Source organism: Pollachius pollachius, assembly GCF_949987615.1.
Source record: "Pollachius pollachius genome assembly, chromosome: 1".
Classification (NCBI taxonomy): domain Eukaryota; kingdom Metazoa; phylum Chordata; class Actinopteri; order Gadiformes; family Gadidae; genus Pollachius; species Pollachius pollachius.
In genome coordinates, this window is record NC_136934.1 from 23,477,804 (window position 1) to 23,505,665 (window position 27,862).

Consider the following 27,862-nt stretch of genomic DNA (forward strand, 5'->3'; position numbering starts at 1 on the left):
ACTGTTTTATCTAGATGTTAAAATTTAAATCGGCACCGGGACAATTTTCTACAACCCTATCAATTATTTTACTCATGAGGTATAACAATAAAGGGTATGTGTGTTTAAGTAGTGTTTTGCTTTGTTTTGTACAAGACTTTGTACTTGTTACCCCATTCGTTTCACAATGACATGATATAGTGCGATGATTTTAGACATTAGCAAATTTTGTTTAATTATAATAATATCATAATAATACACAATAAGGGTTAAGCCATTTTGAAAGTTTGTAATTTACTTTGTGTTTTCCTTGGATGATTGTGATAGGCTGGGATGAGATGTTCTAAGGTGGGACTCCTTTGTCTAAAACATGGAACACGGGTGAGCTCAAGCTTTTCTGCATCCTTAAATCCACCGTAAAACATTTTTATGCAAATATGTTTTTTAATTATTATTGTTTTTTGGCCCAGGGTAAATTCATCCATTAATCTACAGTATTACTTAATGGATAATAGTTTAGGTGATTGATTTCATTGGAATGGGATTGTTTTATTATTTTATTTAGATGGGCAAACCGTTTGTTCACAGGTTTATAAATACAAGCTCACGTGCTGGACTCATTACACAGTTACAATATAGGTGTGGGCGCAAAGTAAATTAGAGCTGCATTTGAACTGAGACCTTAGAAAACATTCAGAGGTGGTCGTAGGAGATGCCTATGACCACATTGTTATTGTACAACTGGGCGGGGATATGCTATTCCAACGTATTCCAGGAATCATTTGTGAGAGCAATATATCTTCTGGTGAGTCAAACTCTCCTTAATTGATTCAACTACGCGTGTATATATATATATATATATATATATATATATATATATATATATATATATATATATATATATATATATATATGTTACATATCTCAACCAAGTCATTTCCAGCCAGAATGCCACTTCAAAGACCAATTAGATGACAACCTCAGCCTCTTGTCTGATCAGTGTGGGTGTGTTCACATTCAGGGACTGAACCGGGTCGCTGTCAGTGCATCGCAGCAGATACTTCGAGGGTTTTAATTTTGGTTTGAACGGCTGGAAGTCAAGCCCTAGAAGCCGGTGCCCTCTCTCCTGCCTTGCTCATTTACATACATAGTCAGTTCTACGATGTTCTCATCAAGAAAATTCTGATGTACTATATCAAATATTATGTCTGTAATTGAGTGATTTCAGGATCAATTCACAATTATTTATGATAGTGTCCTGGGACATGGTTGAGCCCAGACAGGAGGATAAGGAGCAATCCTGCAAGCGCACAAAAGGATCCTATTCAGGATTCGCCTCAGATATAGACTCAGAACTACAATTTTTTTTTTTATTAATATAAACCGTATTACATATTTTTACAAATACAAAAATATTCTAAAAACGAAATCAAAAACCCTCAAATTCCACAAAAAGATTTCTCGCTCTTTTTATTAATTCCATGTGCACTTTCACCTCGTAGCCTCATGGGAACTGCCCTCCCCTGGAAGGGGACTAGCTCTATCAGGCTCAAAATTGGCCTACGCTTCCAAAATCGTTGGAATCTCTAATATTAATATACATCTATTGCATGAATACCAATGTGCATTCACCAATATGCAAAATGTGTAATTAAAACACTCTTTCCACAACAGAGCTGTTGAAAAAGCTCTATAGATTCTTTGTTTTGGTGACAGAACGGAGTGGCCCCTCGCTCCTATCAGTGATCAAACCAAGGACTCAAGGCTCAGAGGGAAAAAAAACTGACAAGGTTTATAGTTTGAGCCTCAGCCTAATATTTATGCATGTAAAGATAAAAGGTGTACTATGAATAACCGTTTCAGTGTTGTTAGAGTTCTAATGAAAACTTAAATTTAGAAATGATAGAAGAAAGAAAGAATAAAAAGAAAATCTGAGCAATAACCGGCACCTTGATGTCCTGCTAAGCTTCTGCAGGACTTGCTTCATAGCTCCGGACAAAACATTTGCTTTGCATTAGATAATGGACCAGACCTTTGTTATGTGTGGTGAACACATCTCTATAATGTTGTATATTTGATGTGTCGAAGAAGATATGTGTAATCTCATTTGAATGTTTGTTGAATTGCATTCATTTTTCTTTGGTTGGTGCAAATACCATGAACAGAATCCCTTGTCAGTCTACAAGCCGTACAATGGGTTGTCTGATACCAGTGTCTTTACAACACACAGGTACACATTAAGTTACCAAGCACCCATTTTGATAGTAATCCAAAATACTAAAGTTCTACAAGCAAGCTATTGAGAAGGCTGGCTACTAAGTCAAAAAAAAAGTCCATATGATTAAAGTTTTAAGGATTCAACCAGAGACGACTTTAGCTTCTGAGTGAATCAACACTTGAAAGCCTTCAGTAAACCATTGCACATTTAGAGCAGAGGGTTCAAGGTGGTTAGAAATGTGTAATAGTCTCATTGGGATTTGTGTTGTATTTAAGCATGATCCAACTCTTCCTTAAGTCTGTATATTCTTTGCTTCTGTTGTTTTAAATTATTAAAATGGTGGATATCCAACAACCAAGGATGCTTAAAAAATGATTCATTATAATAAATTGTATTGTGGTTTCATATCTGAATAATATATTATATATTAATATTATATATTGCAAATTGTGTGTTTTATTAAAAAATACTATTTAATACAATTAATTATCAAGACATCAGTATATTTATAGTTTTCCCAAATGTACTGATGCACTAACTATCAACTCAGATACTGCTTCTAAATTCATTCAAATGAGTGCTAGCTGAGACAGCCATGTAATATGCCACATTGCACATACAGCCAGGCGCAAAGACAGCCACTTAGAGTACTGTGTGAGTGAAAGACACACATCCTAACACATAAACCATCCCCCACCAAACCCACCACAACACGGTTTCAACTCTCTCCTCTGGTCCACTTGCTAGTTCTCTCGTCTGCTGCCTTCCTCCAATAGTGGCCCTGCTTACTTCCACATGCACGCACCGTGCAAAGACATATGCGCACCCACACACCCACAAGCACACACAAACACACACACCCACACACACACACACCCACTCACACACACACACACAAACACACATTCATCATAGGACTTTATCATTAAGGAAAGTCATAGACAGACCTGCTGTCCATTTATCCATCCATCCATCGCTCTCTAATCTGATGAGCAAAGCCGATTTACATTCCATTAGGTGCTACCGTCAGATGGACATGTGAGCTTCCCTTTTTAAAAAAACAACAACATTTACTGTCCTTAGCTGGCTCTGCTTCTCAACCGGGAGACAACAGCGTGTTTGCATGGACTATGCATTGCTGTTGTTGTCATGGAAGCTTCCATGTTTCTCTGGACGTTAGTCACTAAGTGAGTAAGTCAGTAACGTCACAACGTGTTGTTTGTTGTTTCTGGAAGCGGGGCCAATGTGGGGATTGACACCAAACATTTTGAGGGCCGATGAACTGAGGGCTGATGAACGAGGGCCGTCAGAGGCCCTCGGTCATTTTATAGTAAATTAAATTCAACTTCCGCCTGCCAAATGTAGCATGGGTGCCTTATGTGGTCTCATTAGCACGAAAGTGGCATTATCATGACTTTTTTAAGGTTAATATTCATCCTTTGTTGTAGAAAATAGGACAATATAACCTGAAACCATTGTATTGTAAAGATAATGGTAGGTAAAACCCCAGGGCTTATAACAATTACAACCATACTTTTAGGTGGGTCCTGGAAATGATCAGGACCAGTGAATTTGATATTGTGTGGCAACAGTAATGATCATCTATCACATTCAAATGACTCAGTTTATCCACAGTACAGCATTCCTTGCAACTACTAATCGGTTTATAGGGTAATAAACAAAAATAAAGTACATCATGTGGTTTTCATGCATGTTCTCTGCAAATCCTGATTACATATTATCAACAAAGGACTGAATACACTTTGTGAATCGTATAAGGTGTATCAGACGACAGATTAACTAGTGCTCCTCACTCACACTACAATATGTAGGTTATAATGTTCTAGTGTAAATAATGTATGCCTCCAAATGGTTATTAATTTTTATCCTCCTTTAAATCATCATGTTGCATATTTTTTGTTGTAGTTTTTTTTTTCAATATTATTGTCCATACGTCTTTGTATGAAGTAAAACAAAAACCCAGCGAAAAATAAATATGTTAATAAATAAATGCACTGTGATCAACAATAAGATATATATCTTATATATCCTTTATTTGTTTAACAAAGCCTCCTTCTTCTTCAGGTCCGACCGCATGACAATTTGAGAGGGGGTGCGTGGATGTTCAGTGCTGTGAGGCTGTCTCAGACATGTCTGTATTCTATCAGCAAGGGCCACTCACACAGACAGAGGAAGCAGGCTTATGTTCTATTCTTCATCCTTCATCTGAGGTCCAAAGTAATACATTCCTAATGCTATTTGCTCTGATGAGGAAATTGTTCGACTTTTCTTATTTTTTTCCCTGCCCTTTTTGTCCTTTTGTAAAGACAAAGGGCCAATCAAATATGCAATGAGACATAGCATAATACTAACTTGACAGTTATAAATTGACCATTTCAAACAATCAGATAGGGCAATTACACATAATGAATCACTGTCAGTGGAAGAGGATGATTGTGTTGCTCGGCTCCAATGCATTGGTATTGACTTCAACACTATTTTATACAAGCCTTCAGCTTACGACTCTCTGGGGACCTACAGAGAGTGTGTGTGCCGTGGGGTAATTTACATACCGCCATAGATTTGGAATAAATGCATAACTCGCTTTACATTTTTCTGTTTGACCATATTTACATGGTACATTTCAAGCACAACATGAATTACATTTAATATCTCTTCATTTAGTTTGGATGTATTTTAGCCACACATCCCTCTTTCTCTGGAACATTAGGTTCAGTAACAGTTGGGTTAGAGTTACCACCTCGAAACCTCAGGTAAATCATCCCCAGGTTAACCACGTTGACGCTCTGGATAGAAGTACCAAAGTCATCCGGTACATTGTAATTGTAGCTTTAGCACAAAGCTATTCAGTCAAGTGCGTGCATAGAAGCATAGCTCACTATTGAGCACATTGAAGGATTATATTTCATGTGGCTTCTTGATGTGTGTTGGAAGAGTTACATGTCTTGTCTATTCACATGCCAAGTCATATGAAAGGTGAAAAGGTAAAATTGAAAATGGATATTTCCACGTTGCAGATAATAAATGATGTGAACTTGTCGACCGTTGTTGATAGACTACAGATAATACAATCTCGTTGTTGCTGACTGCTAACACACACAAAGCAGGTTGTTTGTGCATGCTGTCTTCTATGTTGCAGTGTGCCTGCAGTCTTGAGCCCCAGGCTATGGACAGCCCTGGAGACACCACAAGCAGCAGTGCCACCATCATGTTTAACCACACCTGACACCATCATCCTTATTGTGTCTCTCAACACGACAACACACACACGCACAAACACACACACGCACCCACTCACATGAGCACAAACACACAAACAGACACAGAAGACAAGATACCCACACACACCACACACCACACACACAACACACAACACACAGACACGCACACGCAAATGCAGACATATACACAAACCCATGCAGAGAGAGTGTGTGAGCAATAGAGGGAGAGAGAAAGAGAGAAAGAGAGAGAGAGAGAGAGAGAGTGAGAGAGAGAGAGAGAGCAAGAGAGAGAGAGAGAAAAACAGATACAGAGACAGAGAAAGACAGAGAAAGAGAGAGAGAAAGAGAGAGAGAGAGAGAGAGAGAGAGAGAGAGAGAGAGAGAGAGAGAGAGACAGAGAGAGACAGAGAGAGAGACAGAGAAAGACAGATAAAGAAAGAGAGAGAAAAAAACAGAGTGAGACAGAGAGAGAGAGCGAGAGAGAGAGAGAGAGAGAGATGGAGAGTGAGCAGCAGCAACAGTGTAGGCCGGTACTGTCGGAGCACCATCTGTCACACTGGTGTCAAGTGGCCCTTGTCTGGAATGATTAGCAAGGCTGCTGGTGCCTCAGGTGGCTGGCTATGGTGCCCAGGCTCACCCCAGCAGAGGGGGGGGGGGGGGGTGCAGGGAGATGGATGGATGGAGGGGGGTGGCCATATGGTCCGTGGGCCAGGGGGACAGACCTTGATGGACCCAAGGGAGGGAGAGACAGGGAGAGGAGAAAGAGAGAGACAGAGCCAGACAGAGAGAGACAGAGAGAGAGAGAGAGAGAGGGGGGGGGGATGTCAGTAGGGTCAGTGGGGGGCCCCTGGGTCCCTGACCGCTGCTGTCCAGGGAAATGTGTGATCATGGTGAGTTGACGTGGAAGGTTCTTGACTTGTCTGCCTTCATTCTACAGCGGGGGTTCGTTCTTCAACTCTCTGGACTCAGAGGACAATTCCGCTGGGACCGACCATGGGAGCCAAACTTGGTGCTCAGAATTGTCTGTGCTCAGAGTTTTCTGAGTTTACACGATGCATTGTTAGCATGCAGCCCACATCGTCTCTGACTGGATCGCGAGCCATCTTGGGTCCCGACCCATCAAGAAACACTGATCTAGAGAGGAGAACAGACCATGGGGGAGAGGGTGGACCAAGTCCAGGCCAATAGTGGTTTTGAGGTGGATTTGTTGGTAATCTGCATCTGAAGTTACACATAGGAGAATAAAATAGCAGCAATACTTATAGCGGTGCACAGACCTGTGATTGGCTAGGATGCATCATCGTACAATGGCTCGGTGAGGGGTACAGAAGAATCCCTTAAAGGGCAAGTAGCCTTCGTGACTGAAGCTTCACTGTAGCTTCAAATCCTCTGTGTACAGTATGTACTGTATATAGATTATATGTACTTCTTATCATCCGGATATGGTGAAGAATAAAACAAAAGTAAATATTGGTGTTGTGTTAAGATGGGCTGTTATACGCAGATATATGCATGAAGGTCCATGCCAAGACATATTCTTAGGAAGACACTTTTTTATCTGATTTCATCAATTGCATTCATCGTTGTTTTATGATTTAACGAACGACTTGGACAGGCTACATATCTGCTATTTGTTTGAGTTGTAAGTTGCTAATTCACTATAGTTATTTTAATCACACACAAACAGGCTACCTGTAAGTATACTATGATTAAACATGCATAAAGAATATGACACTTTTTATTAATTTTTTTTATTTTAGTGTTGCATGAATTACAATGATTCAAAAAGGAAAAACTTAGTTTGTAGTCTAGTAAGTAGTAACTAGTCTTTTTCATAGAAAATACTTAATCAATTAGACCTGACAGAAAACATTGTATACTTTTTTTTCAAAACATAATATACTTTTAAAACGGTAGATTATCAAATTATCTCGAAATCTTTTCCAAATAATACAAAATCTGATTAACTAATACATTATAAACGTGGTCATTTTTATACCCAACCATAACCTTAACAGTTTAAGTAAAAACATTGAAGATTGTGGGAATGTACCTTGACAAAGCTAAACATACTTGCCGTGAAGCTGGCTAAATAAGTTGTATTAGGAAATCAGAATGTTTATTGTTGTGTATAGTTTTCATGGGTGTTGGATATCCCCCCAAAATGATATCATGTATGTTAACACTGGTTACCATTTTCCTAAGCAATTTTGTCAAATGACCACTCTTAAACCTAATAGTAATCTCAGGGACTGAGCATCTTATAGTGAATGAACCTAAAGTGAATAAGGTTAGTCCTTAAACATTTTTGCTTGTTAGTCAACCTTGGGGCCTCTATGTTGAATTATTAATTGCATCAGTCAGGCATTGGAGTAGAAATGACTGACTCATTTTTGTGCAACATATTTGGCTGTTCAAATACATTTGAGGAATCTTCTTTGGAGAAATTACAATCTTCTACAAATGCATAAAATACCTTGAAGACAATAATGTCGACTAAAGATTGTGTTAATAATTCCTGCTAACTAAAGCCACAATCGTATAAATTGGGTAGCAATGTAGTTTCTAATTGATCGCTACCCGATTGGTTTATATGATGTCCTTTTATAGACCAAGTATAGTTGGACTTGTATAACATAATGGATTAAACATGGCCACCTCCATCCATTATTTGTTAGATTATGGTAGTAAGTGACATTTTCATATTTCTCCCTGCTCTTTGGTATTCACATTTTCACATTGGTATTAACATATATGGCCCCTCTCTAGGTAAATAATTGCCATAGTAACCTTTGCTTTTGTTATGTTAAATCTGAACACATATTTACTATTCTTATTTATCATGCATTGGAGCCAACCCAGTCACATATGTATGAATACTATTATGGTGACTTCCGCATTCCCTTTAAATGATGTAACGATTTTTTGGGGGGGAAAACACAATTTTTCTTGGTCATTTTACAGTAGTTTAACTCATCAATGACTATCAAGTTGCCAAAAGTCCAGTTTCCTTCCGCTAACCAGCCATCTTCTTGTCTTGTTTCCACACCGTCTCTGAAGTTCCCGTATCTCTAAGGATCTGCTCTCCTGTGCCTGATGGTGGTACTCCGTACTGTATAATTCAGCTCTGCCTTAGCCTCGCTCTCTGACCCTTCTTCTAAATACCAGGGGGGTAGATTAGAGGAGAGCCCTGTTCTTTGATGCCTCAGTCCAGTCAAAAAGACACACACACACACACACACACACACACACACACACACACACACACACACACACACACACACACACACCACACACACACACACACACACACACACACACACACACACACTACCACACACACACACACACACACACACACACACACACACACACACATAGTAAGCAAGAGAGAAGGAGGGAGAGAGAAGGAGGGAGAGGGAGGCAGAGATAGGGATAGAGAATATTCTGCAGTTACTCCTGAAACATTGTTCTGACGATTCAGCAGGGTAAGTTGCTGGGTCTGATGCAACCATGAATCTGTTCACCTCCCCCCCCCCCCCCTCAACCCCACCCTCACACACTCTGTCATCTTAGCCTGACTCCCCCCTCTCTCTCCCTGGTCGTGTCAATTCGTCGTGTCCAGAATTGCATGTTTTTGAGGACCATTTTTGTTGTCTTATTGCTCTGTTGAAGAGTGACTGTCTACAATCTGTGAGCACTGCTTTAATACCATTGCTGATGTTCAAATGTGCAGCTCAGTGGGTAGGGGCATCAAGTGTGAGATGATGTTGGAACAATAACCATATGGATGAATCAATTATTTACAAGGGTCCAGCCAAATCTCCTGCCAGGCTGCCAGTAAATATACTGTCAATGACACAGCATAGATTTACTAAGAAAGACATGCTCTATCCATCACTTCACTGCCTTTGCTACTAAAACTAATACTACTTATACCACTGCACAAAAAGAAAAAAAAATACAAATAATAACGATTATAATATTGTTATAGTTAGAATAATTAATATAATTGTTAATAATAATATAATATTAGTGATGATAATAGGGATCAAATTCAAATATTAATATTAATATAAATTGTGAATGTTATGATTCCTAATATTCATAATAATAATCTAATATCCATCATCATCTTCATAATGATGATGAAAATATTCGTATGCGATATCCACTTATTCAGAAGCTAAGACTAGTGTCTCAATTACACACTTCCTGTCCAAAAACATCTAACTCCCGTTTGATCCCATATCCCACCTGATACTCAAATCGGGACCCGTTGCGTGTATTTTTCCAAGCATTTGTTTTACCTAGAAATTGATCCATACCAACAAGAAATGTTTTGACTTCAATTCTACCGACCAGCACTTGAATCAAGCCCCTGTAGACTATAGGGAGAGAGTCTCCTGCCTGTCTGGACCGCCCCTCTGTGTCCTGCGTTCAGGGGCTGCTGAATGGGGTGCTTGTCCTGACACAAGAGGGCGTGTGTGTGTGTGTTATAGTCAGATATACACGCTCACAAACCGTAGTGTGCAGGAGTCTTGCAGGACGAACCACATTTAACATTAGGCTTTATAGGTTCGCTGTGAACGATGCGTGACCCCATATTTGGTTTCGTTGTGGCATTTTTGCTTACTTTCTAGGTCTACGTATATTGTAGTGTGCAATAGGTTATGTAGCCAAACGTGTTGTTCACACGTTTGGCTGTAACATCCAAACAAATATGAAGGACTTCTGCACTGTGTGTGGTACCTGTTGCTGTTGAAAGTTATAAGAAACAAGTTATACAAGTTATTAAATATAATCCCTACGTGAAAACTCAATGAATTCATAACGATTGATATGGCTACAGTTAAGATGTTATTCTTACCATTTAAAGATCGGCTACTTGCAATGGCTTGTCGGGAAAGAATAGTCATATTATGTAATTATTGACTTTAATTGTTTGAAATGCCAATTTTGATGTCGTGACATTGTATTTGGCCTCAAGTAAAAAAAAAAAAAAAAAACAGCGAACTAGGTTAGATCTTAGTGTAAAGAATAGCCTACATCTCATCTAGAAATCCCCCAAACTATATGAACACATCATCTTATAGTTTACACAACATGGTCTTCCTGCAAGTGTTCACTCCTGATACTGCTTTGAGGAACAGCTGTTCGCCTCTTCACAGCCAATCAGCGTCCCAGAAACGTGACGTTCTGTCGTCCTACGTCAGCCCGGCCGATGCCGATAGAGGAGCTCTGAGGCTCCGAGTGTTGGAGTGAGAGATAAGCACGGGAGAGCCCCCATCACTGTGTATACTATAGGACCCAGCTTCGGAGCGCAGTCACACAAACACACACACACACACACACACACACACACACACACACACACACACACACACACACACCCCACACACACACACACCACACAAACACACACACGCACACACACACGCACACACACACAAGCTCGCTCTCACCCACACCTCCCCGCCTCCAGCCCGCTCAAGGCACTTCTTTCCCGGCAGTGTGCAGCGCGTTGAGACCCCGTCGCTCACCCTGACAGACCGCCGGCGGCCTCACTGTCGCGGGAGGAAGAAGCGCACTAAAAGCAGGCTTCAGGAACAGTGGCACTACGTTTCTAAAGTGGACCTAACACCGCCCTACTTTCTGGACATGGGAGACATGGGGGACCCGCCGAAAAGTAAGTGAATTTCATTGTTGGGTAGCGTGAGGGAACTTGTGGAAGGAGTTGCAATGTTGAGGATGATTTCAATGTGGCGAATTGGAAGAATATGAGATGTGTTGTTTCTCTGTTCTCTGGTGAACTTGCAGCCCACCAACTTTCTCTGAAACACTGTGATAAGTTGGTATAGGGGGCTGATTGATCTCAGATGGCATGAAAACATGAAATAATGAAAAATATTACAATTTATTTATTGTTAGTATTATTGATGAGTATTATTATTATTGTAATCATTATTATTAGAGATTCGATAAGATATTATTATTATTAAGAGAAAACAAGGGTCATCCATCAGATGAACTTGTGTAGGATGTAGAATGTTTTGAAGACCAAAGAACATTCTAAAGGCTTTATTTAAAAAATATATATTTAATGACAAGAAAAAAGAAAAGAGTAGATGTGCGTTACTACAATTGATCATATAGGCCTAATAATAATAATAATAATAATAATAATAACAACAACAATAATAATAATAATAATAATAATAATAATAATAATAGTAATAATAATAATAATAATAATAATAATACATAGCCTACTAACAATTGTATATGATTATGCTTTTATCCATTATTAATATTATCATTATTATTATTATTATTATTATTCATACTATTGTTGTTATTATTATTACTATTATTATTATTATTATTGTTATTATTATTATTATTATTATTATTATTATTATTATTATTATTATTATTATCATCATCCTCATCTTCCATTGCAGTAGGTTAGTAAAAGTAATTGGAGTAGTATTGATGGTTTTTTGGGGGGATTTATCAAATGTGCTCAAAGGATCAGATTTTCTCAGGTCGCAAACTGAATATTGCTTGTATTGGTATCTTTAATCGATATGAAAAATAACAGATATTTCGTATCACGAATCGGGTCACTCTTTCAAAGGTTCCCGAGACGTTTGAACGGTCTTTCAATAAGCCTAATATCCTCACTGAACGGGCTCTCCTCCACAGAAAAGCGGCTCATGTCCCTGTGTGTGGGCTGTGGGAACCAGATCCACGACCAGTACATCCTGCGCGTCTCCCCGGACCTAGAGTGGCACGCGGCCTGTCTGAAGTGCGCGGAGTGTAACCAGTATCTGGACGAGTCCTGCACGTGTTTTGTCCGAGATGGGAAAACCTACTGTAAACGGGACTACGTCAGGTAAAGCGTTTTTTTATTCTACTCTACAGGAAAACAAATGGAAATGAAAATGTTGGATCAATGATAACATGGATATGTATTTCGATATATATAACCTTGATGGTTATTAGCCCGATTATGTGACAGACGATTTGAAATGTATGTCGTGTAGATGTTTCTGGACATTTAAACCCATAGTATTTCTACAGCTATATTGCTTTACATTGTGTTGGAAAACGAGGCCCTTCATTTACAAAGTAGCGCAATATTATCCAACTAAAGTGACACTAAACTTTGCATCATCAGCCGCTATTAATATATATACAGGTGTATATTTATATGTTTATTTTACTAATCCTATAGAATTGACAGGGTAATTGGTCAAAAGGTATCAAAGACGAGAGTCAAATTGCTAGGCCTTATGGATCAAGGCCTATATTCTATAATGACCGAGGCCTTTAATGCAGGCGACTGTTGTCCCTGCATTGTAAGATCGTCTTGCTAACTGACCCACCAATGATATCCTAAAAAATAAGCACTCAAAAAAGCAATAACAATAAAGCAACAACTATGATGACCAATAAGGATCAACCAAGAAACGTATAAATGTATGGACCCTTATTAGGCTTACTTGTAGTATCAATACAATCATTACTTCTCGGCCTACTAAATAGTACTAATAAAGACAATAGTCATAACTACAGTATTAAAAATATATACATAAGCCTACATTCATACATAGGCCATCTCACATAACCGGAATTTGCTAATTTGTATTTGTATTATTATTGTTATTGTCATGACGATATTATGATCATTATCATTCTTATTATTATTCCTTTCCTCATTTATATTCTCATTCTCATTTTCATTCATATTTGTATTATTATCATCATGACGATATCATTATCGGATTTATTATCATTCTTATTATTATTCCTACCATGTTTCCAACTGCTCCTGTGTGCAGTTAAGGGACGCGGACGCCGTGCCTCATACCCTGTCACCTCCTCTCTCCTGCAGGTTATACGGGGTAAAGTGCGCTAAATGCAACATCGGCTTCAGCAAAAATGACTTTGTGATGAGGGCGCGCTCCAAGGTTTACCATATCGAGTGTTTCCGGTGTGTGGCCTGCAGCCGGCAGCTCATCCCGGGGGACGAGTTCGCTCTGCGTGAGGACGGCCTCTTCTGCCGGGCCGACCACGACGTGGTGGAGCGGGCCACGATGGGCGTCGGGGACCCCCTGAGTCCCCTGCACCCCGCCAGGCCGCTGCAGCTGGCAGGTACAGTTATACGGAACCGCCGTATGCTTTGTTTTTTTCTTCATTATTTATATATTTTCATATATATATAGTCCTACATATACATATATTTACTTTATATTTTTATATATTCGTGTGTGTGTGTGTGTGTGTGTGTGTGTGCGTGTGTGCGCGTGTGTGTGTGCGTGTGTGTGTGCATGTGTGTGTGCGTGTGTGTGTGTGTATGTGTGTGTGCTCAGGTGCGTGTTCGTTCAAGCGCAGTTATCTGCAGGGGTTAGGCGTGTGGTTGCGTGTATGTGTGCGTTTGTGCGTGTCTGTATGTGTGTGTTTGTTTGTTTGTTTGCGTGTGTGTGTGTGTGTGTGTGTGTGTGTGTGTGTGTGTGTGTGTGTGTGTGTGTGTGTGTGTGTGTCTGTCTTCGGGATATGATTATACTTCTTTTTAAGAAAAACTATGCTTCTATAGAAGATCTTATGGACCTAATTGGTGTTTTTTGAATTGTAATTCAGAGGCCCCGGTTGCATAGAGATAAGAGGGGGTGAACTGAATGACGGAAATACACAAGGTTATCACTGCTGGAGGAATGCACAGATACGCCTGGTTTAGAAGCCAGTTTCTTGATCAACACTCAACGCGCCATTCCACACACACTGTAGTTCAGTCCAGTCTTGGTCGTCTGAAGTCCAGGCCGGCAGCAGTGTTGGTTTTGCACTGGCATGCATGGGTTGGTTATCTCCAATGTGTGCCTTTGGTGCGACTGAACGATATAGCTGATGAAGGCCTCCAACGGGGCTCGTAATTTCACAGCCATACTGCTGGCCAGATAGTGCTAGGAAAGCCTGTTTTGGGGACCCAAACGAAGATGATAAAGATAAAAACGCCGATTGGCTATAGTTGTGTATTCGGTAAGAGAATAGGATTTGACACTGGGTGGCATGTGATTCAGAAGATAGAGAGGATTGGCTGGTAACCGGAAGGTTGCTTGTTCGATCCCCGGCTCATCCGAGTTGAGTGTCGAGGTATCCCTGAGCAAGGCACCTAACCCTGACGGCTCCCGACGAGCTGGCTGTCGCCTTGCGTGGTTGCCAACGCGGTCGGTGCGTCACTGTGTGTATGAATATTAGGCAATATTGCAAAGCGCTTTGAGTGGCCACCGGTCAGAAAAGCGCGGTAGAAGTGCAGTCCATGTACACTTCAAGAAAAAAGAAATGCAGACAAAAAGTAATTCCCATCTCCTTTGCTCTTTCTAAATCTCTGATTAACTCTTTTTATCCTTTTACCCTCCCCCCTCCACCTCCATCCCCGCTCGTTTCCAAACAGCAGAGCCAATCTCCGCGCGCCAGCCCGCGCTGCGGCCCCACGTGCACAAGCAGCCGGAGAAGACGACCCGCGTGCGGACGGTGCTGAACGAGAAGCAGCTCCACACGCTGCGGACCTGCTACAACGCCAACCCACGGCCCGACGCGCTCATGAAGGAGCAGCTGGTGGAGATGACGGGGCTCAGCCCGCGGGTCATCCGGGTCTGGTTCCAAAACAAGCGCTGCAAGGACAAGAAGAGGAGCATCCTGATGAAGCAGCTGCAGCAGCAGCAGCCCAACGACAAGACGGTACGGAGGAAGAGCACTGAATCAGAATCAGAATCACTTTTCTTACATCTTATTGAACGAGTACACAAGAGTGCAATTATTAGTATTGTTTCCTCAACAGTCACATAGCAGCAACAAAACAAGGTAAAATAAAGAAAGATAAGTAAAAATAAAAATAGCAGAAGTGGTAGTGGTACCAGCCACGGTGGATTCTAGGGCAAAAATGCTGTTCAAATGACAGATGTTACTATGTTATATGTACTATGTGGATGTTAAAGCAGTAGTAGGCACAGTAGTAGTATAGAAGCCCACCTCGTTGAAAAACAATGATCATCCGGTATGGAGAGCTCGTTTTATGGTTATAAACGTGTGCGTAAAGGAGACATGACTTCGTTGAGGCGTTAAAGACAAGCTCGCAATGCTACGGGTGAGCTCTCCCGGCACACGTTGATGACACGTTATTGTGTTGGTAGCTTATAATGGTGAATATTGTTCTTGATATTCTACTATCACCATGGCTCTTCACAGAACATCCAGGGGATGACGGGCACGCCGATGGTGGCGGCCAGCCCGGAGCGACACGACGGTGGTCTGCAGGCCAACCCGGTGGAGGTGCAGAGTTACCAGCCGCCCTGGAAGGTCCTGAGCGACTTCGCGCTGCAGAGTGACATAGACCAGCCTGCGTTCCAGCAACTGGTGAGCAGCCCGCTACTCTCACACACACACACACGCGCATACACACACACACACACACACGCACACGCACACGCACGCACGCACACGCAAATACCCGCGCACGCACGCGTACACTCACACGCACACCCATACACACACGCACACACACACACACACACACGCACACACACACACACATACACACACACACACACACACACACACACATACTCCTGAAGACTTCACTTTGGAAGGAGGCCTGCACTCCTGCACAACGACACAAAGAGGACGTTGGTGTAATATGATAAGGCTTACTTTCGCCGTGTTAAAACTTTAACGTTAAAATTATTATGTTTTTTTTATTTTGTCTCAGGTCAACTTCTCGGAGGGAGGTCCGGGGTCCAACTCAACAGGGAGCGAAGTGGCGTCCATGTCATCCCAGCTTCCAGACACGCCAAACAGCATGGTCTCGAGCCCGCTAGAAGCGTAGGGCTGCAGGGCAGTTCGGCTGCCCCCTGACCTCTGTCTGAGGAAGAGGAGCGTAAGGGACGGGGAGAGACTCGAAGGATGTCTCCGAGATGTCCACTTCTTCTTCTTCTTTTTCTTCTTCTTCTTCTTCTTCTTCACTCCATTCGAAGACTGTGTACTTCTCCGACTGCACGAAACCTCTTTATAGCGACGCAACCCCACCGGTTGTCAATTTTTACACTGTGAAGACAATCCTAGGATTTACTACTCCGACCACATGGCCAGCCCGCAGCGCGACGGTTTTTGCAGAGCAGCCTGCAGCGAGTTGCTGAGGAGGGGGAGCGCATCGTCTGGTGTCTCGTGTCTGATACATGGAACCACGGATTTTCCTTTGACCTGCAGGATTGGTGCTGCTGCTGCAGCTGCGTTTGTCTGGTGAAAGTTTTGCCAAAAGAGAAGACAGATGTCAACTCCGTCAGTAAATTCATAGGACAAACAGGACAAACAATCGAACACACTTTGTTGTGTGTGTTCAAGATTCAACGTAAGTGGCACCAATATTCGAAAAGGCAAACAAAAAAGAGTTCTCCACGAGGACGACTGATTCATTTTTTTTATTTTTTATTATTGAAGAGCTCGACCAGATATGACTCTTGGAATAGGTCTAAATATGTGAGGGAATCTCATTGCTTTTTCGCTCGAATTGCATCGTTTCCTTCAACGCCCCACTAATAAAGCATTGCAACAAGGTATACCTCTATTCTGCCACAGGCTTTGTGGGCAATTCGTGTGTGTTAGTATCCGTCCAAGGTTTTTTTCTTTCCCAAAGATGTGTATAGTTATAAGTTAAAGACGAATACTGAAAATGCGTTTTTGTTTGTGCTTGTGCAGCAAATTATTTATTATTTATTGTCGAATTTACCACTTTTGTGTAATTTTCTTAATTGAAGTAAAACAGAAGATTGTACTGCGGCCTCAGACGTGTCTATCCGAATTTTGTGTCTCGTCCTTTTTTATAATAGCTGTATGTGGCCTCATCGAACGGATAGGTTAATGGAAGGCCTATTTCATTCACTTGTTTACCACAACCGTCCTATTACCTTCAAACATTCAAAGGCCTTTAAGCATCTTTACATCTTAATCAGTAGACCTATATATACAGTCATGCATGTCTTGCATGCAGATGACAGGATTACAGGCTACTTCTTGTAGGCAAAAGTGAATAGGCATAACAGCCTCCCACTTGATTGGGTTTGGGCCAAGAAGACAAAAAAACACCTGATAAACAATGCTCGTTAATATCTTCCTGCGCGCGATTGTGTACAGCCTAAACCTTTAGTAGTTCAATATTTAAATGTTGAACAATACCAGGAATGTTCTTATAGGTAAACTCACCCGAGTCGTACATAGTGCTAAACAAATATGATCAAATTCAATGAATAGCGGGTGTTCGAGTCTGAGCTCGAACACGGTGGCATCGCCAGACTGTATGAAATTGAGTTTACAAAACTGGCATACTTTGTCCTGGTAAAATGTAGGTCGTTTATTTACCACTCGTTCAAAAATACGACCGGGAAGCTTTCAACTTTATCACGTGAATTATCCTTTTCATTTTATTTCCCACCTCCCATCCCTGATTGAGGAGTCTAGTTGAGAATGTGACACGGCAGAAAGTTGACCCAGACCCAAAAGACACAGATCAAAACTATGCACATTTCACAAGAAAAATAGTAAACATGAACAAAAAAATTACAGAACAAACAAAATGAATTACTTATGGCAACTAGAGTCCTGTCTGACATGTTCTCGCCATGCGGGAAATTCCTCCAGTGGCTCTGCTTTCCGCCCACCTCCAAAGAGTGCAGCATATAGACGTTAAGATGCATGTGGGTGATTGTGCATTGATGCTTCCATGGGTAGTTTATGGGCATATAGACGCCAGTGCAAGGAGGAATCCCAGTCAAATGGGATGGCTCCAGCCCCCCACATCTCTGAGCAGGAATACGCATGGAGGAAATAACAATATGAAATACAATCTTTCTTTCCTTTTTTATTTATTTATTTATTTATTTATTTATTTATTTATTTATTTATTTATTTATTTATTTTTCTCTTTCTTCATTCTGTTACTTAATACATGTCTTTCATGCCTCTTTCCCTTTTTCTTTCTTTCTTTCTTTCTTTCTTTCTTTCTTTCTTTCTTTCTTTCTTTCTTTCTTTCATTCTTTCAATCCTTCTTTCTTTCTGCTGTACCATCATACATATGTGTTGATCATGTTTATTCGAATGGGTCTCAATTCATGCAGGGATGTCCAATGAAAGGAGGGCCACAGGCGCTCAGATGTGTTCTTCCCATTCTGGCAACGATGACATTACTATCACTGTTCATACTGACAGATGGCACATAGTATGGCTCATATTCAGGAGTCATCTCGAGCTCTCTCTCTAGCGCAGCTCACACACACACACACACACTCCCTTTTCTACAGCTGCAAACCTGTCACAAGGGCCATGTTGAAAGAGCTATGCAGGCTATTGTAGTATTTGTATGATATTGTATTCAACTCCTGTGTGTTGTGCATGCCGGGCTAGCCACCATAGCTTTACTCAGATACATATGTTGTATAATCTTTATCCCACAATATTACCACAGTTATCAGAACAACCAAAGAGGTTATCTGTTTAGCGATGTGTTTGCTTTTGGGGTTTGTTTTATTTTTAGTTGGTTTCTTTGAATGGTATTGGGGATTTACTGGCATGTTTTCTTTCCCTAGTTGGCTGTCTTGTATGGACAGCCCTATTGCTTGATTTGTCTTTATGATAATTTAGTATAATATTTCATTCCAATGTCTTTTAATTGTTTTTGGTATTTGCAAATTCACTGTCCTTTGGTGAAAGCTTTTGCGTAGGTTGGTGTATGTTTCTTTAAAGGACTAATCATGTCTGACTAAGCAGAGAGTCCAAATAAGAACGTACTGGTAGTTTGTTTTGATGGAAATTGCTGCAGCATAAAATAGAAAGCAAAATGGATCAAACTGGTAGACTATGCTTAAGGGATCAACAATAACCCCTGCGTTAAAAAAAAAAACAATAGGGAGGGATGATTGATTCATCTCTGATCAAAAGAGCATGACCAATATTGCAAAACTGTTTGTTTTTTAGCACTGTTGTTGATATAGCATTGCATACGATATCAGAGGAATTAAGCTAAGTTACAAAGAAATGACTAAGACACATGAGTGTATTATTATACACTGCATCAATCCGAATGGAAGTTTCACAGATCATTTGTTGAGTCACGGTTGGGTCCTCATTTCCTTGGAGAAAATACCATGTCTACACCCACAGTGCCTGCAGTGTTGTTGGGCCCTGTGGTTGGGGACCACTGTGCGGGGAGAGGCTCAGAGCCACGAGACAAAGGGACGTGATAAAATACCCTTTAGGTTTACCTGGCTCTGGGGCCGCATTCAGACCTGATGGAGGCGCAGAACAAAAGCACCACTGTAACTCGGGGATGGGCAAACAATCGCAGGCCACTGGATGAGACCGCATTGAATCAGCATGCAAAATGAACACCGGGGACTGGGTCCTCTCGGCAATCTGGCGCCTGACTCCCCCAAGTCCAACATGGGGCTGGGGTGAGGAAAGGGGGAAGGGGAGCCAGAGTGTCCTTATCTTTAACCCGATGGACCCGATGTACTCCAAGTAAAGAGGCAAGGCATGGGCTGCATGTATTTATCAAAGGTTTCTCATGTACGGTAGAGAGTGTGTGTTTGTGTTTGTGTGTGTGTGTGTGTGTTTGTGTGTCAATTTTGTCAACAATACGTCCATCATCAAACATCTAATGATCAAACATGTCGTTATTCATTTCATTGTAGCACATAGGTCGGCCCGGGGTTTTCATGAGAGTCGAGGCATGACTCTCAAGTACCTTAACGGCCTTTCATTAATCCTGTACCCTGCCAGAAACTAGGACCCAACGGAGGCAAGACGCTGGCCAGCTTCCGGAGCCTCTCCAGAAGGTGTCCATGAGCAGGGACCCTTGAGTGACGAGTGTCAGCACAGTGTGTGTGAGGAGAACTCCAAGAGGCCCGTCTGCAGCAGAGAGACATTCAGCGACACTCTGCCCGCCCGCAGGGACACCACGCAGCGCCTTCTGAAGGGGACCCTCCACCGTGTATCTGTGCGCGCACACAGCCCACCACCAAGTACACGCTTTCACTGAGGAAACTTTTCAAACTGAATAAAACAGCGTCTCATTAGTCTATTGGAAGGGGAGATCTAACTTTGGGGTCCCTCCATGACGCTTCAATAGTACCGTGAGTATTGCTGTTAACCACGCTTTTTCTAAGATGCTATTATGTAACCTATGTATGACCTTTGGAAAAGCTATATGTGTATTGATGTCCATTACAATTACTTTTGAATAAAACAAGAAGACGCCTAATCAATAGATTATGCATACAGGACAACCTTTTTATTTTGTTTATATTGCATTACATACGCATAATGTATATCCTATTTGTTTAAATTTGATCTTGCTGACCTAAAATGTACATCGTAACTCAACATGGATTTTGACTCTACACTTTGTTGGCAAGAATATTTCCACATTCTTTCATTGAAGATTATTCATCTGACTTACAGAATCCATAAACATTATTCTCCTAACGGCCATATTAGTTAGCAGGGAGGGGAAGCCTTCTAGAATCTTTCAAAACCATGTCACTCAAAGCATTATTTTTAGTTCTGCATCCATTTCCCCACCCAGGTCGTATCTAGAATGCATTTCATTGGTGTTGTTATGGTCTTTCCAAAGATTCTAGAAGGTTACCAATGTGGCGGCTAGGTGAACAAGCTACATAAGCACTATGCAGACAGACAACAGCTCAGTCGTCTGTCAGGTCAGTTTCTCTTGCCGAAGATGGATACAAACCTCAGCACTTAGAACAAATGGATCTCAGCTAGTCACACTTATTTATTCAATGCATGCCATGTATAAAACAAAACCTGAAAACTAATCATTGGTGAGCAAAACGTAATTTAAGTTTCAAAAGAAGCATAAGCCATGGTTGGACAATATGGTTTGTTGTTTTAATTTGCTATAGCATTTTTGCTATTAGCTAAATAAGATTTGCTAAAGCAATGTGGGCCAAATAGTTTCTATGCAATTCCCATTTTAGATATGTAAATCTGGGTTAGGGTTGGGGTTAACATTTGTATGTGTAACCTTATGCCTTAGCCTTACATTTTTAAAAGCCTATCAAATAGGTGAAATTCAAAAAGCTCTGACTAGTGATTGCGATAGTGAAGTACTCAAATAGATAGTTTGTAGGTACAGGAGGTAGGTATGTTAATTGAATTCAAATTCCTGTCTGATGGTTTGATTTTAGGAGTATACATCTCTAGTATTTTGACATTCAAAGAGCTTGTATTGTCCATATTGGTAAACAGATACTATGCATTAAAAAAATAGATTATTTATTATTATGACTATAAGCAATAGTTTGTTTTGGACACAAATCAATAATTGACCTATACAATCTGCCAAATTAAAAGAAGTTTGAAATGTGTTGGTGTTGCAGTCAGCCATCTGCTAGGCTGCAAGACAGCTCAGAGAGCAGGGAAAACAGTCACACAAAAAAGCAATTTGTCTTCACGTGCATCATAGCATAGATAGCATCTCAGAAACCAAGACAACGCTCATCATTATGTAGTCAGGTGAAACCTGTTGCCCAACAAAAAAAATCTGACCGGCTTTGCGACTTTGACCCGCAGAAAGGTGATTACATAACCTTCAATCTGATATCTGCTTGCTGGTTGGTAAGACGTTTTAACTTACAATTGTTGGTAATTTGGGCTCTATATTTGATATGATGCACTTCATGGTGGGATACAGCTACATTGCAGAATTATTGTTCCCCTTTTAAGTCCAGAACAACCTCCACGAACACAAACACTCAGAAGATTACAATTTTGGGGGAAGTGTTTTTGAGATGTTTGAACTGTTTGATTGATCCTAAAGGTGTAAGGATGCTCAGGTTATACAGAACAGAAAGCAAACAGAAAAACAAGAAAGAAAGAGAATAATCTTATAATAATATAATAATAATAAAAGTTCAAACAGCTATAATATACATATATTATTTTAATATTTTTGTTTTGTTTAATACAACCATATTGCATGAATAGATACCATCCGAATACTGTATTTTTGTGACAAAAAAGGTGTTGGTTAGAAAAAGTGCATACTGGAGATGGTTACTCTTGTAACACCTTAACTACTGGACATATCGTAAAGCAGTGGAAGAGAAAATTGCCACCACATAAAAAGGCACACCACACCAAGAACACTGCATATGTGGATTTCTCTGCAATCCCCAAAATGCTAACATGCAACAAAAAAAGAGGTGAAAGATAAAACCTATAGCACATGACATGTCATCCACTCACCACAACATTGATAACAAATGGTCAGGGCATCTATTCTAAAAGCAGTGGAAACACCCATTTCTACTTTTACCCAGTTGGCTGATGTCCAATGGAGATAGCTCTTATTAAAAATTAAACAATGGGTGCACCTTAATCATTGTTTCACAGGACCAGCCAGCCAGCACTGCCATGCACTAATGCTTTCCTACTCAATAGACATCGCCTTCATCATCCCTCTTGGGCCCGCTGGGAGAGCTATGCAGATATGGACGGTGGGAGGGCTGCTTAGGAGGATGTATCGCTCTCTTAAGGAAGCCTGTGGCCATTGTGTGCGTGTGTGTGTGTGTGTGTGTGTGTGTGTGTGTGTGTGTGAGAGAGTGGGAATATATAGATGTGTTTGTGTGTGTGTGTGTGTGTGTGTGTGTGTGTGATAAAATTGGTTCAGGTGTCACGCTGCAACAGGTGAGGATACTTAAACAAAGACAACAACACACGAAGCACAAGCACACACACACACACACACACACACACACACACACACACACTTTCTTATCACACATCACACTCTCCATTGAATTCGTCCTCCCTATCAGTCCTCCTGCCTCCACTGTAATATCTTATTTCAAGGTAGTCGCTGAATGTATTCCAGTATGATTCAGGAAAGATTTAGTTACAGATCACAAGAAACCAATAATCACCATATAGCCGGCTTCAAGTAGCGTTTTGATCTAATTAACCTATCTTACATATTTTACGTTCGGAAAAATAAGAAGTGTAAACATTTGGGATGGATGTAAAGCTTTTATAATATATTTTTTTACAATACACTTTAATTACATCAGGAATGTTGCGTTTCGTGATCACATGCGTAAACCACCATGCCTGATCTGATGCAGTCTATAAAAATGGCAAAGGGAAAAAAAACCTTCTCTTGAAATAACTAGGTGTGAAACACTCATTTGTTTCTTTACATCAACTGACACGGAACGCGTTATCTCAAGGTACGAGGAACATGTAAAGAGTGATGGTTCTGCGACAAAGCCCGGGAGTTTCAGAGGGCCTTTGTTTCAGATCTCTGTTCACTGTCTTGTTGCTAGTTCTTGACACAGCAACGCTTTTGTAAGTGGATGCAGAGAAAGATGAATGGATCTGTCAGACGACTGTATGACACTGGTGGCTTTGCCAGCCATCTTGCTCAGCATTTTTAATAGCTGGGCGCTGGTCTGAAAATGAGGAGATTAAATGTCTCTATAAGTGGCGGGAGCTATGCGACGCCGCTGTGTCATTCCGTCTTACAGAGTTTAAAAAGAGAGTGAGTACAGAACAGAGCACAGAACCGGCTAATTGTGGAAAAAACATGGCTTCCCAAAGTAGTGGTTCCACCTCGTGGCCTACATGAGCAGGTCAGATAATACAGCTCTGTATTAGCTGATTTAGCACACGCAGCTTTAGCAGCCACTCTGCTACTCCTCACATGACAGGAGTGAACAGCGGGAAAACAGGGGGGTGAGCGGCGCGATGGCACAAAACAAATCAGCGTTGCCTTTAAAGCACTCCACGCGACATGTTGTCTGGTAACCTTCATCCCTCCGGTGCCATCACAGCCACTCTCGGGGAGGAAACGATAAGGCACTTGGCTTTATAGCACTCTTACCGGCGGAACACCTCGCAGAGTTGCAACCCGTCCTTGTTTTGATAGGCTGTTTTTGTGCAGCCAGGGTCACTGCTGAATATGGCACAACAGAAACAGAAACCAAAACAAGCTTGACTGCAAAAACCTCGAATGGGCTCTTACCTGGTATGCATATCACACTAGGAAATTGATTCTGCCCCCGGCCCCCCCTACCCTCTACCCTTCAATTTATGCGATGGAATGAGGGCAAAAGGCTTTCTAGGCAGAGTTTGTTTCTGTGTGTGCGTCTATGTGTCTGGTGTGTGTGAGTGTGTGTGTGTGTGTGTGTGTGTGTGTGTGTGTGTGTGTGTGTGTGTGTGTGTGTGTGTGTGTGTGTGTGTGTGTGTGTGTGTGTGTGTGTGTGTGTGTGTGTGTGTGTGTCTGTGATAGCAATGGAAAGCAAAGCTACAGAAATTAGCAAAATTCAGTTTGTGGCTGAATGTACAGCTGTAGGCTATAGCTAAATGAATAGAAAATGTATGGGCTTCTTTTACTTTGAAATAAGTTGCCATAGCTTCAGTTTTTAATGAACATTATGAGCTTAATATTCAACCATGATAACAATGTACTTATCTCTATCACGACGGCCATGATTTCACAGTTCATTTACAGATGAAGCCAACATGAATGTATCTTGAATGACATAGAAAAAGACTACAGAAATATAGTCTATATAGTTCATAGATAATAATAAAGAACATAAACCCTGATGTGTTGTGATATGATTTTAAAGGCCAAATTCAACTGGAGGCAGGGTGGTCGGAAAGACAGCTCTGGTAAATGAACTAGCCCCCAGGTCTTGGGTAGTAGATGCAATCTCTGAATGTTGAACCTGGGTGCACAAAATATACAATAATAGTGTGTACAACCTTATTGTAAGAATTAATGCTATTTCCTACAACTAATGCAACAACAGTAATCTAATGGGGAGATTGGTGCGGTGCAGATATGTTTGTGATGCAGAATTCTGTGCTTCAGATCATCTTTCGTCACAATGTTTACTTTTTAAACAACAGTGCTCTCTGACAGTATTCATTTGTCTGTCGTCCATAGACCGAAGGAACGATTTCAGACAGACTATATTTTTGGGGTGTGCAGAAAATGTATTTGTGAAACCGTACCATTTTACCTTGCTGGTTTTTGAAGGCGAGAAATGGCAAACAAGGGCTGTATTTTGTAGTCTGTCAATGGCCCCGCCCTCTGGTGACGGTGATGGTGCAGCAGGCGGTGGTGGCCTGTTTGTCAAAGGCCCACTAACCCTGTCCATTTTGACATTCACATGGGAGCAGTAATGATCCTAAAAGCTGCAATTAAGCTGACTGTCGCGTTCCGGGAAAGCGCCTGGTGCTGAAACTGCAGGCGTTGTGGCTGTGCCGTGCGAGCTGCTCCTATTATCCCCCAGTGGGAATACTGCCTGAAGTGTGGCAATTTCTACCTCCTCCCTCCTCTTTCTTTATCTTTATCTTATCACGTCTGTCCAACATATCTTTTTCTTAGTAAAAAAAAGAAAATGTATTTCTGTTTCATAATATTTGGACAAAAACACTCACTTGTGCTTAACACAATTGTAAAAGCAAAATGTTTATCAATTTTAAAGAATCGAAAAAAAAAAGAAAAATAACAACAAGTATATTTTAATATGATTGAGCACATGAGTAAGCCATCCCGGAATTTGTTAACATTACAGCCGCCAAAGTTCAACTTGGAATCTCATTTTTTTCCATTTTGCTGTTATCATTTACTTATTGAAACTGTACAGAACTGTTGATTCTTTTAAAAAACATGCAACTAGTTGAATTGAGTCTAAGTTTACAGATTCAGTTTAGCCAACACATTTAGCCGAAAAACTAATCATCGGTCGGTTTGATGAAAGAAACATGGAATGTAAATAAATATTCAGCCCAGCATGCATACCTTATATGCATTATATCCTAGTCTAAATACCTCCTTGCAGAACAAACATTCCCTACCAATGCCTTAATAACCTCAGTAACATTAAAAGTAGTGTATGATCAGTGAGCTAAACAGAGAGGCATTGTGCCTCAGTAATTGGTTATTGGGCGTATCAATGGATACAGTAGCAGTGCAACAATGCTGCGGCGTGTAGATGACAGCTGACATAGGGACGAAGCTCCCGGGGGGAAAGCAGTAAAAAGAAGATGTACTGTACAAACAGCAGGTGGGCAAATCTATCAAAGCTCCTTTGGCAATTGCAGACAAAAAAGGGGGGAAAATCATTTTAATTAGCTGAGTGAATGTGATTTGCTGAATGCAAAAGGGGAACGGGCTCTTCGCACTGCACATTAAATTTGGTCTAATTTTCTGTGCAGAAAAAGTCCCGTCTGTGCCGCCCTGGCCACATTCAATCATGTTAAAAGCTACGGGTGCTTAATTTGATTTACCAATATAAAATGCAAATGAGGTGATCAAGTGGAGTGGAAGCCAGGAGTAGAAGGCTCTTTTTAGCCATGCAGTTAAATGGAAACAGACCGTCAACTGGGAACATAAAGAATGTTTTAACATATTTTTTGATTAGCGGCACAGAAAAAAATCATTATTACAGCTAATTGGCTGGCATATTGCTCAACAACACTGAAAAGGATGAATGTAATGCTAATACAGTGGAACACCCTCTGAATCTCAGATACCTCCCAAACCTGTAAACACATTTTTTAGTCCCAAAAAGACCTTTTCCAAATGTGAAAGGACTAATTAAATAAATGGGAGATGGCACAACAGTCCCTTACAATAGCAAATGAGATAATCTCTATAATTAGGCCTGCACAAGTCTAAAGCCATACGCTTTGTGCTCCACTTGAGCTAGACTAGGCTGCTAATGCAGTTATCCCAAATCGAATCATTGTGTGAATTAAAAATCCTGTGGGAGTTGGCATTGCATGTTAAGCTGAACTTGCTAACTGGTTTTACATCATTCAATACCTAATATGAGTTATATGTAGAAGTAAAAGGTAAAAGTCTCAAAAGTCATAAAACAGAATAGTCTCAACCCAACAGCACATTAACTACATTATGCTTTCACAAATGAAGATTAGTCTAAAAGCTACAATTCTTGTTGTATTGTATTGCTGTATTGTAGTATTAGATAATTGTTCATAAACTATCTCAATGAAAACATTTCTCAATTACTCTTATAAAAGTTCTCTGTTTTTGTTATTTCTTGTGCCTTTGAGTATACTGGCCAAAGGTAGGTAGTAGCACTGTGCTGAAGTAGCACAATGCTACACAAATGTGTGTGTATTAAACTGCCTCTTTGAGATTTTCCCGAGGGAAACACATTATTATTCATCAGCTGAGACAATGGCAAATAAAGACCTTTACCTTTCACTTGATTTTATAATTCACTGCTATCTTCAACGCAACCAGCCACTTTGAGGATATCTCTTTGACGGCTCTTTAAGGTTCACTCCAATGGGTGCTTCAGAAAATGAATTC

General features: G+C 40.8%; 1 protein-coding gene across 1 annotated transcript; it reads left to right on the forward strand.

Annotated features, from left to right (window-relative positions):
* The first annotated feature begins 10,979 nt into the window (after positions 1 to 10,979).
* isl1a (ISL LIM homeobox 1a) lies at positions 10,980 to 16,483 on the forward strand. Its single transcript, XM_079744034.1, has 6 exons — positions 10,980 to 11,128; positions 12,148 to 12,337; positions 13,340 to 13,599; positions 14,900 to 15,183; positions 15,691 to 15,858; positions 16,211 to 16,483. Exons 1-6 carry the CDS (start codon positions 11,101 to 11,103, stop codon positions 16,325 to 16,327), a joined length of 1,047 nt encoding a protein of 348 aa, XP_079600160.1. The 5' UTR covers positions 10,980 to 11,100; the 3' UTR covers positions 16,328 to 16,483.
* Positions 16,484 to 27,862: the final 11,379 nt, after the last annotated feature.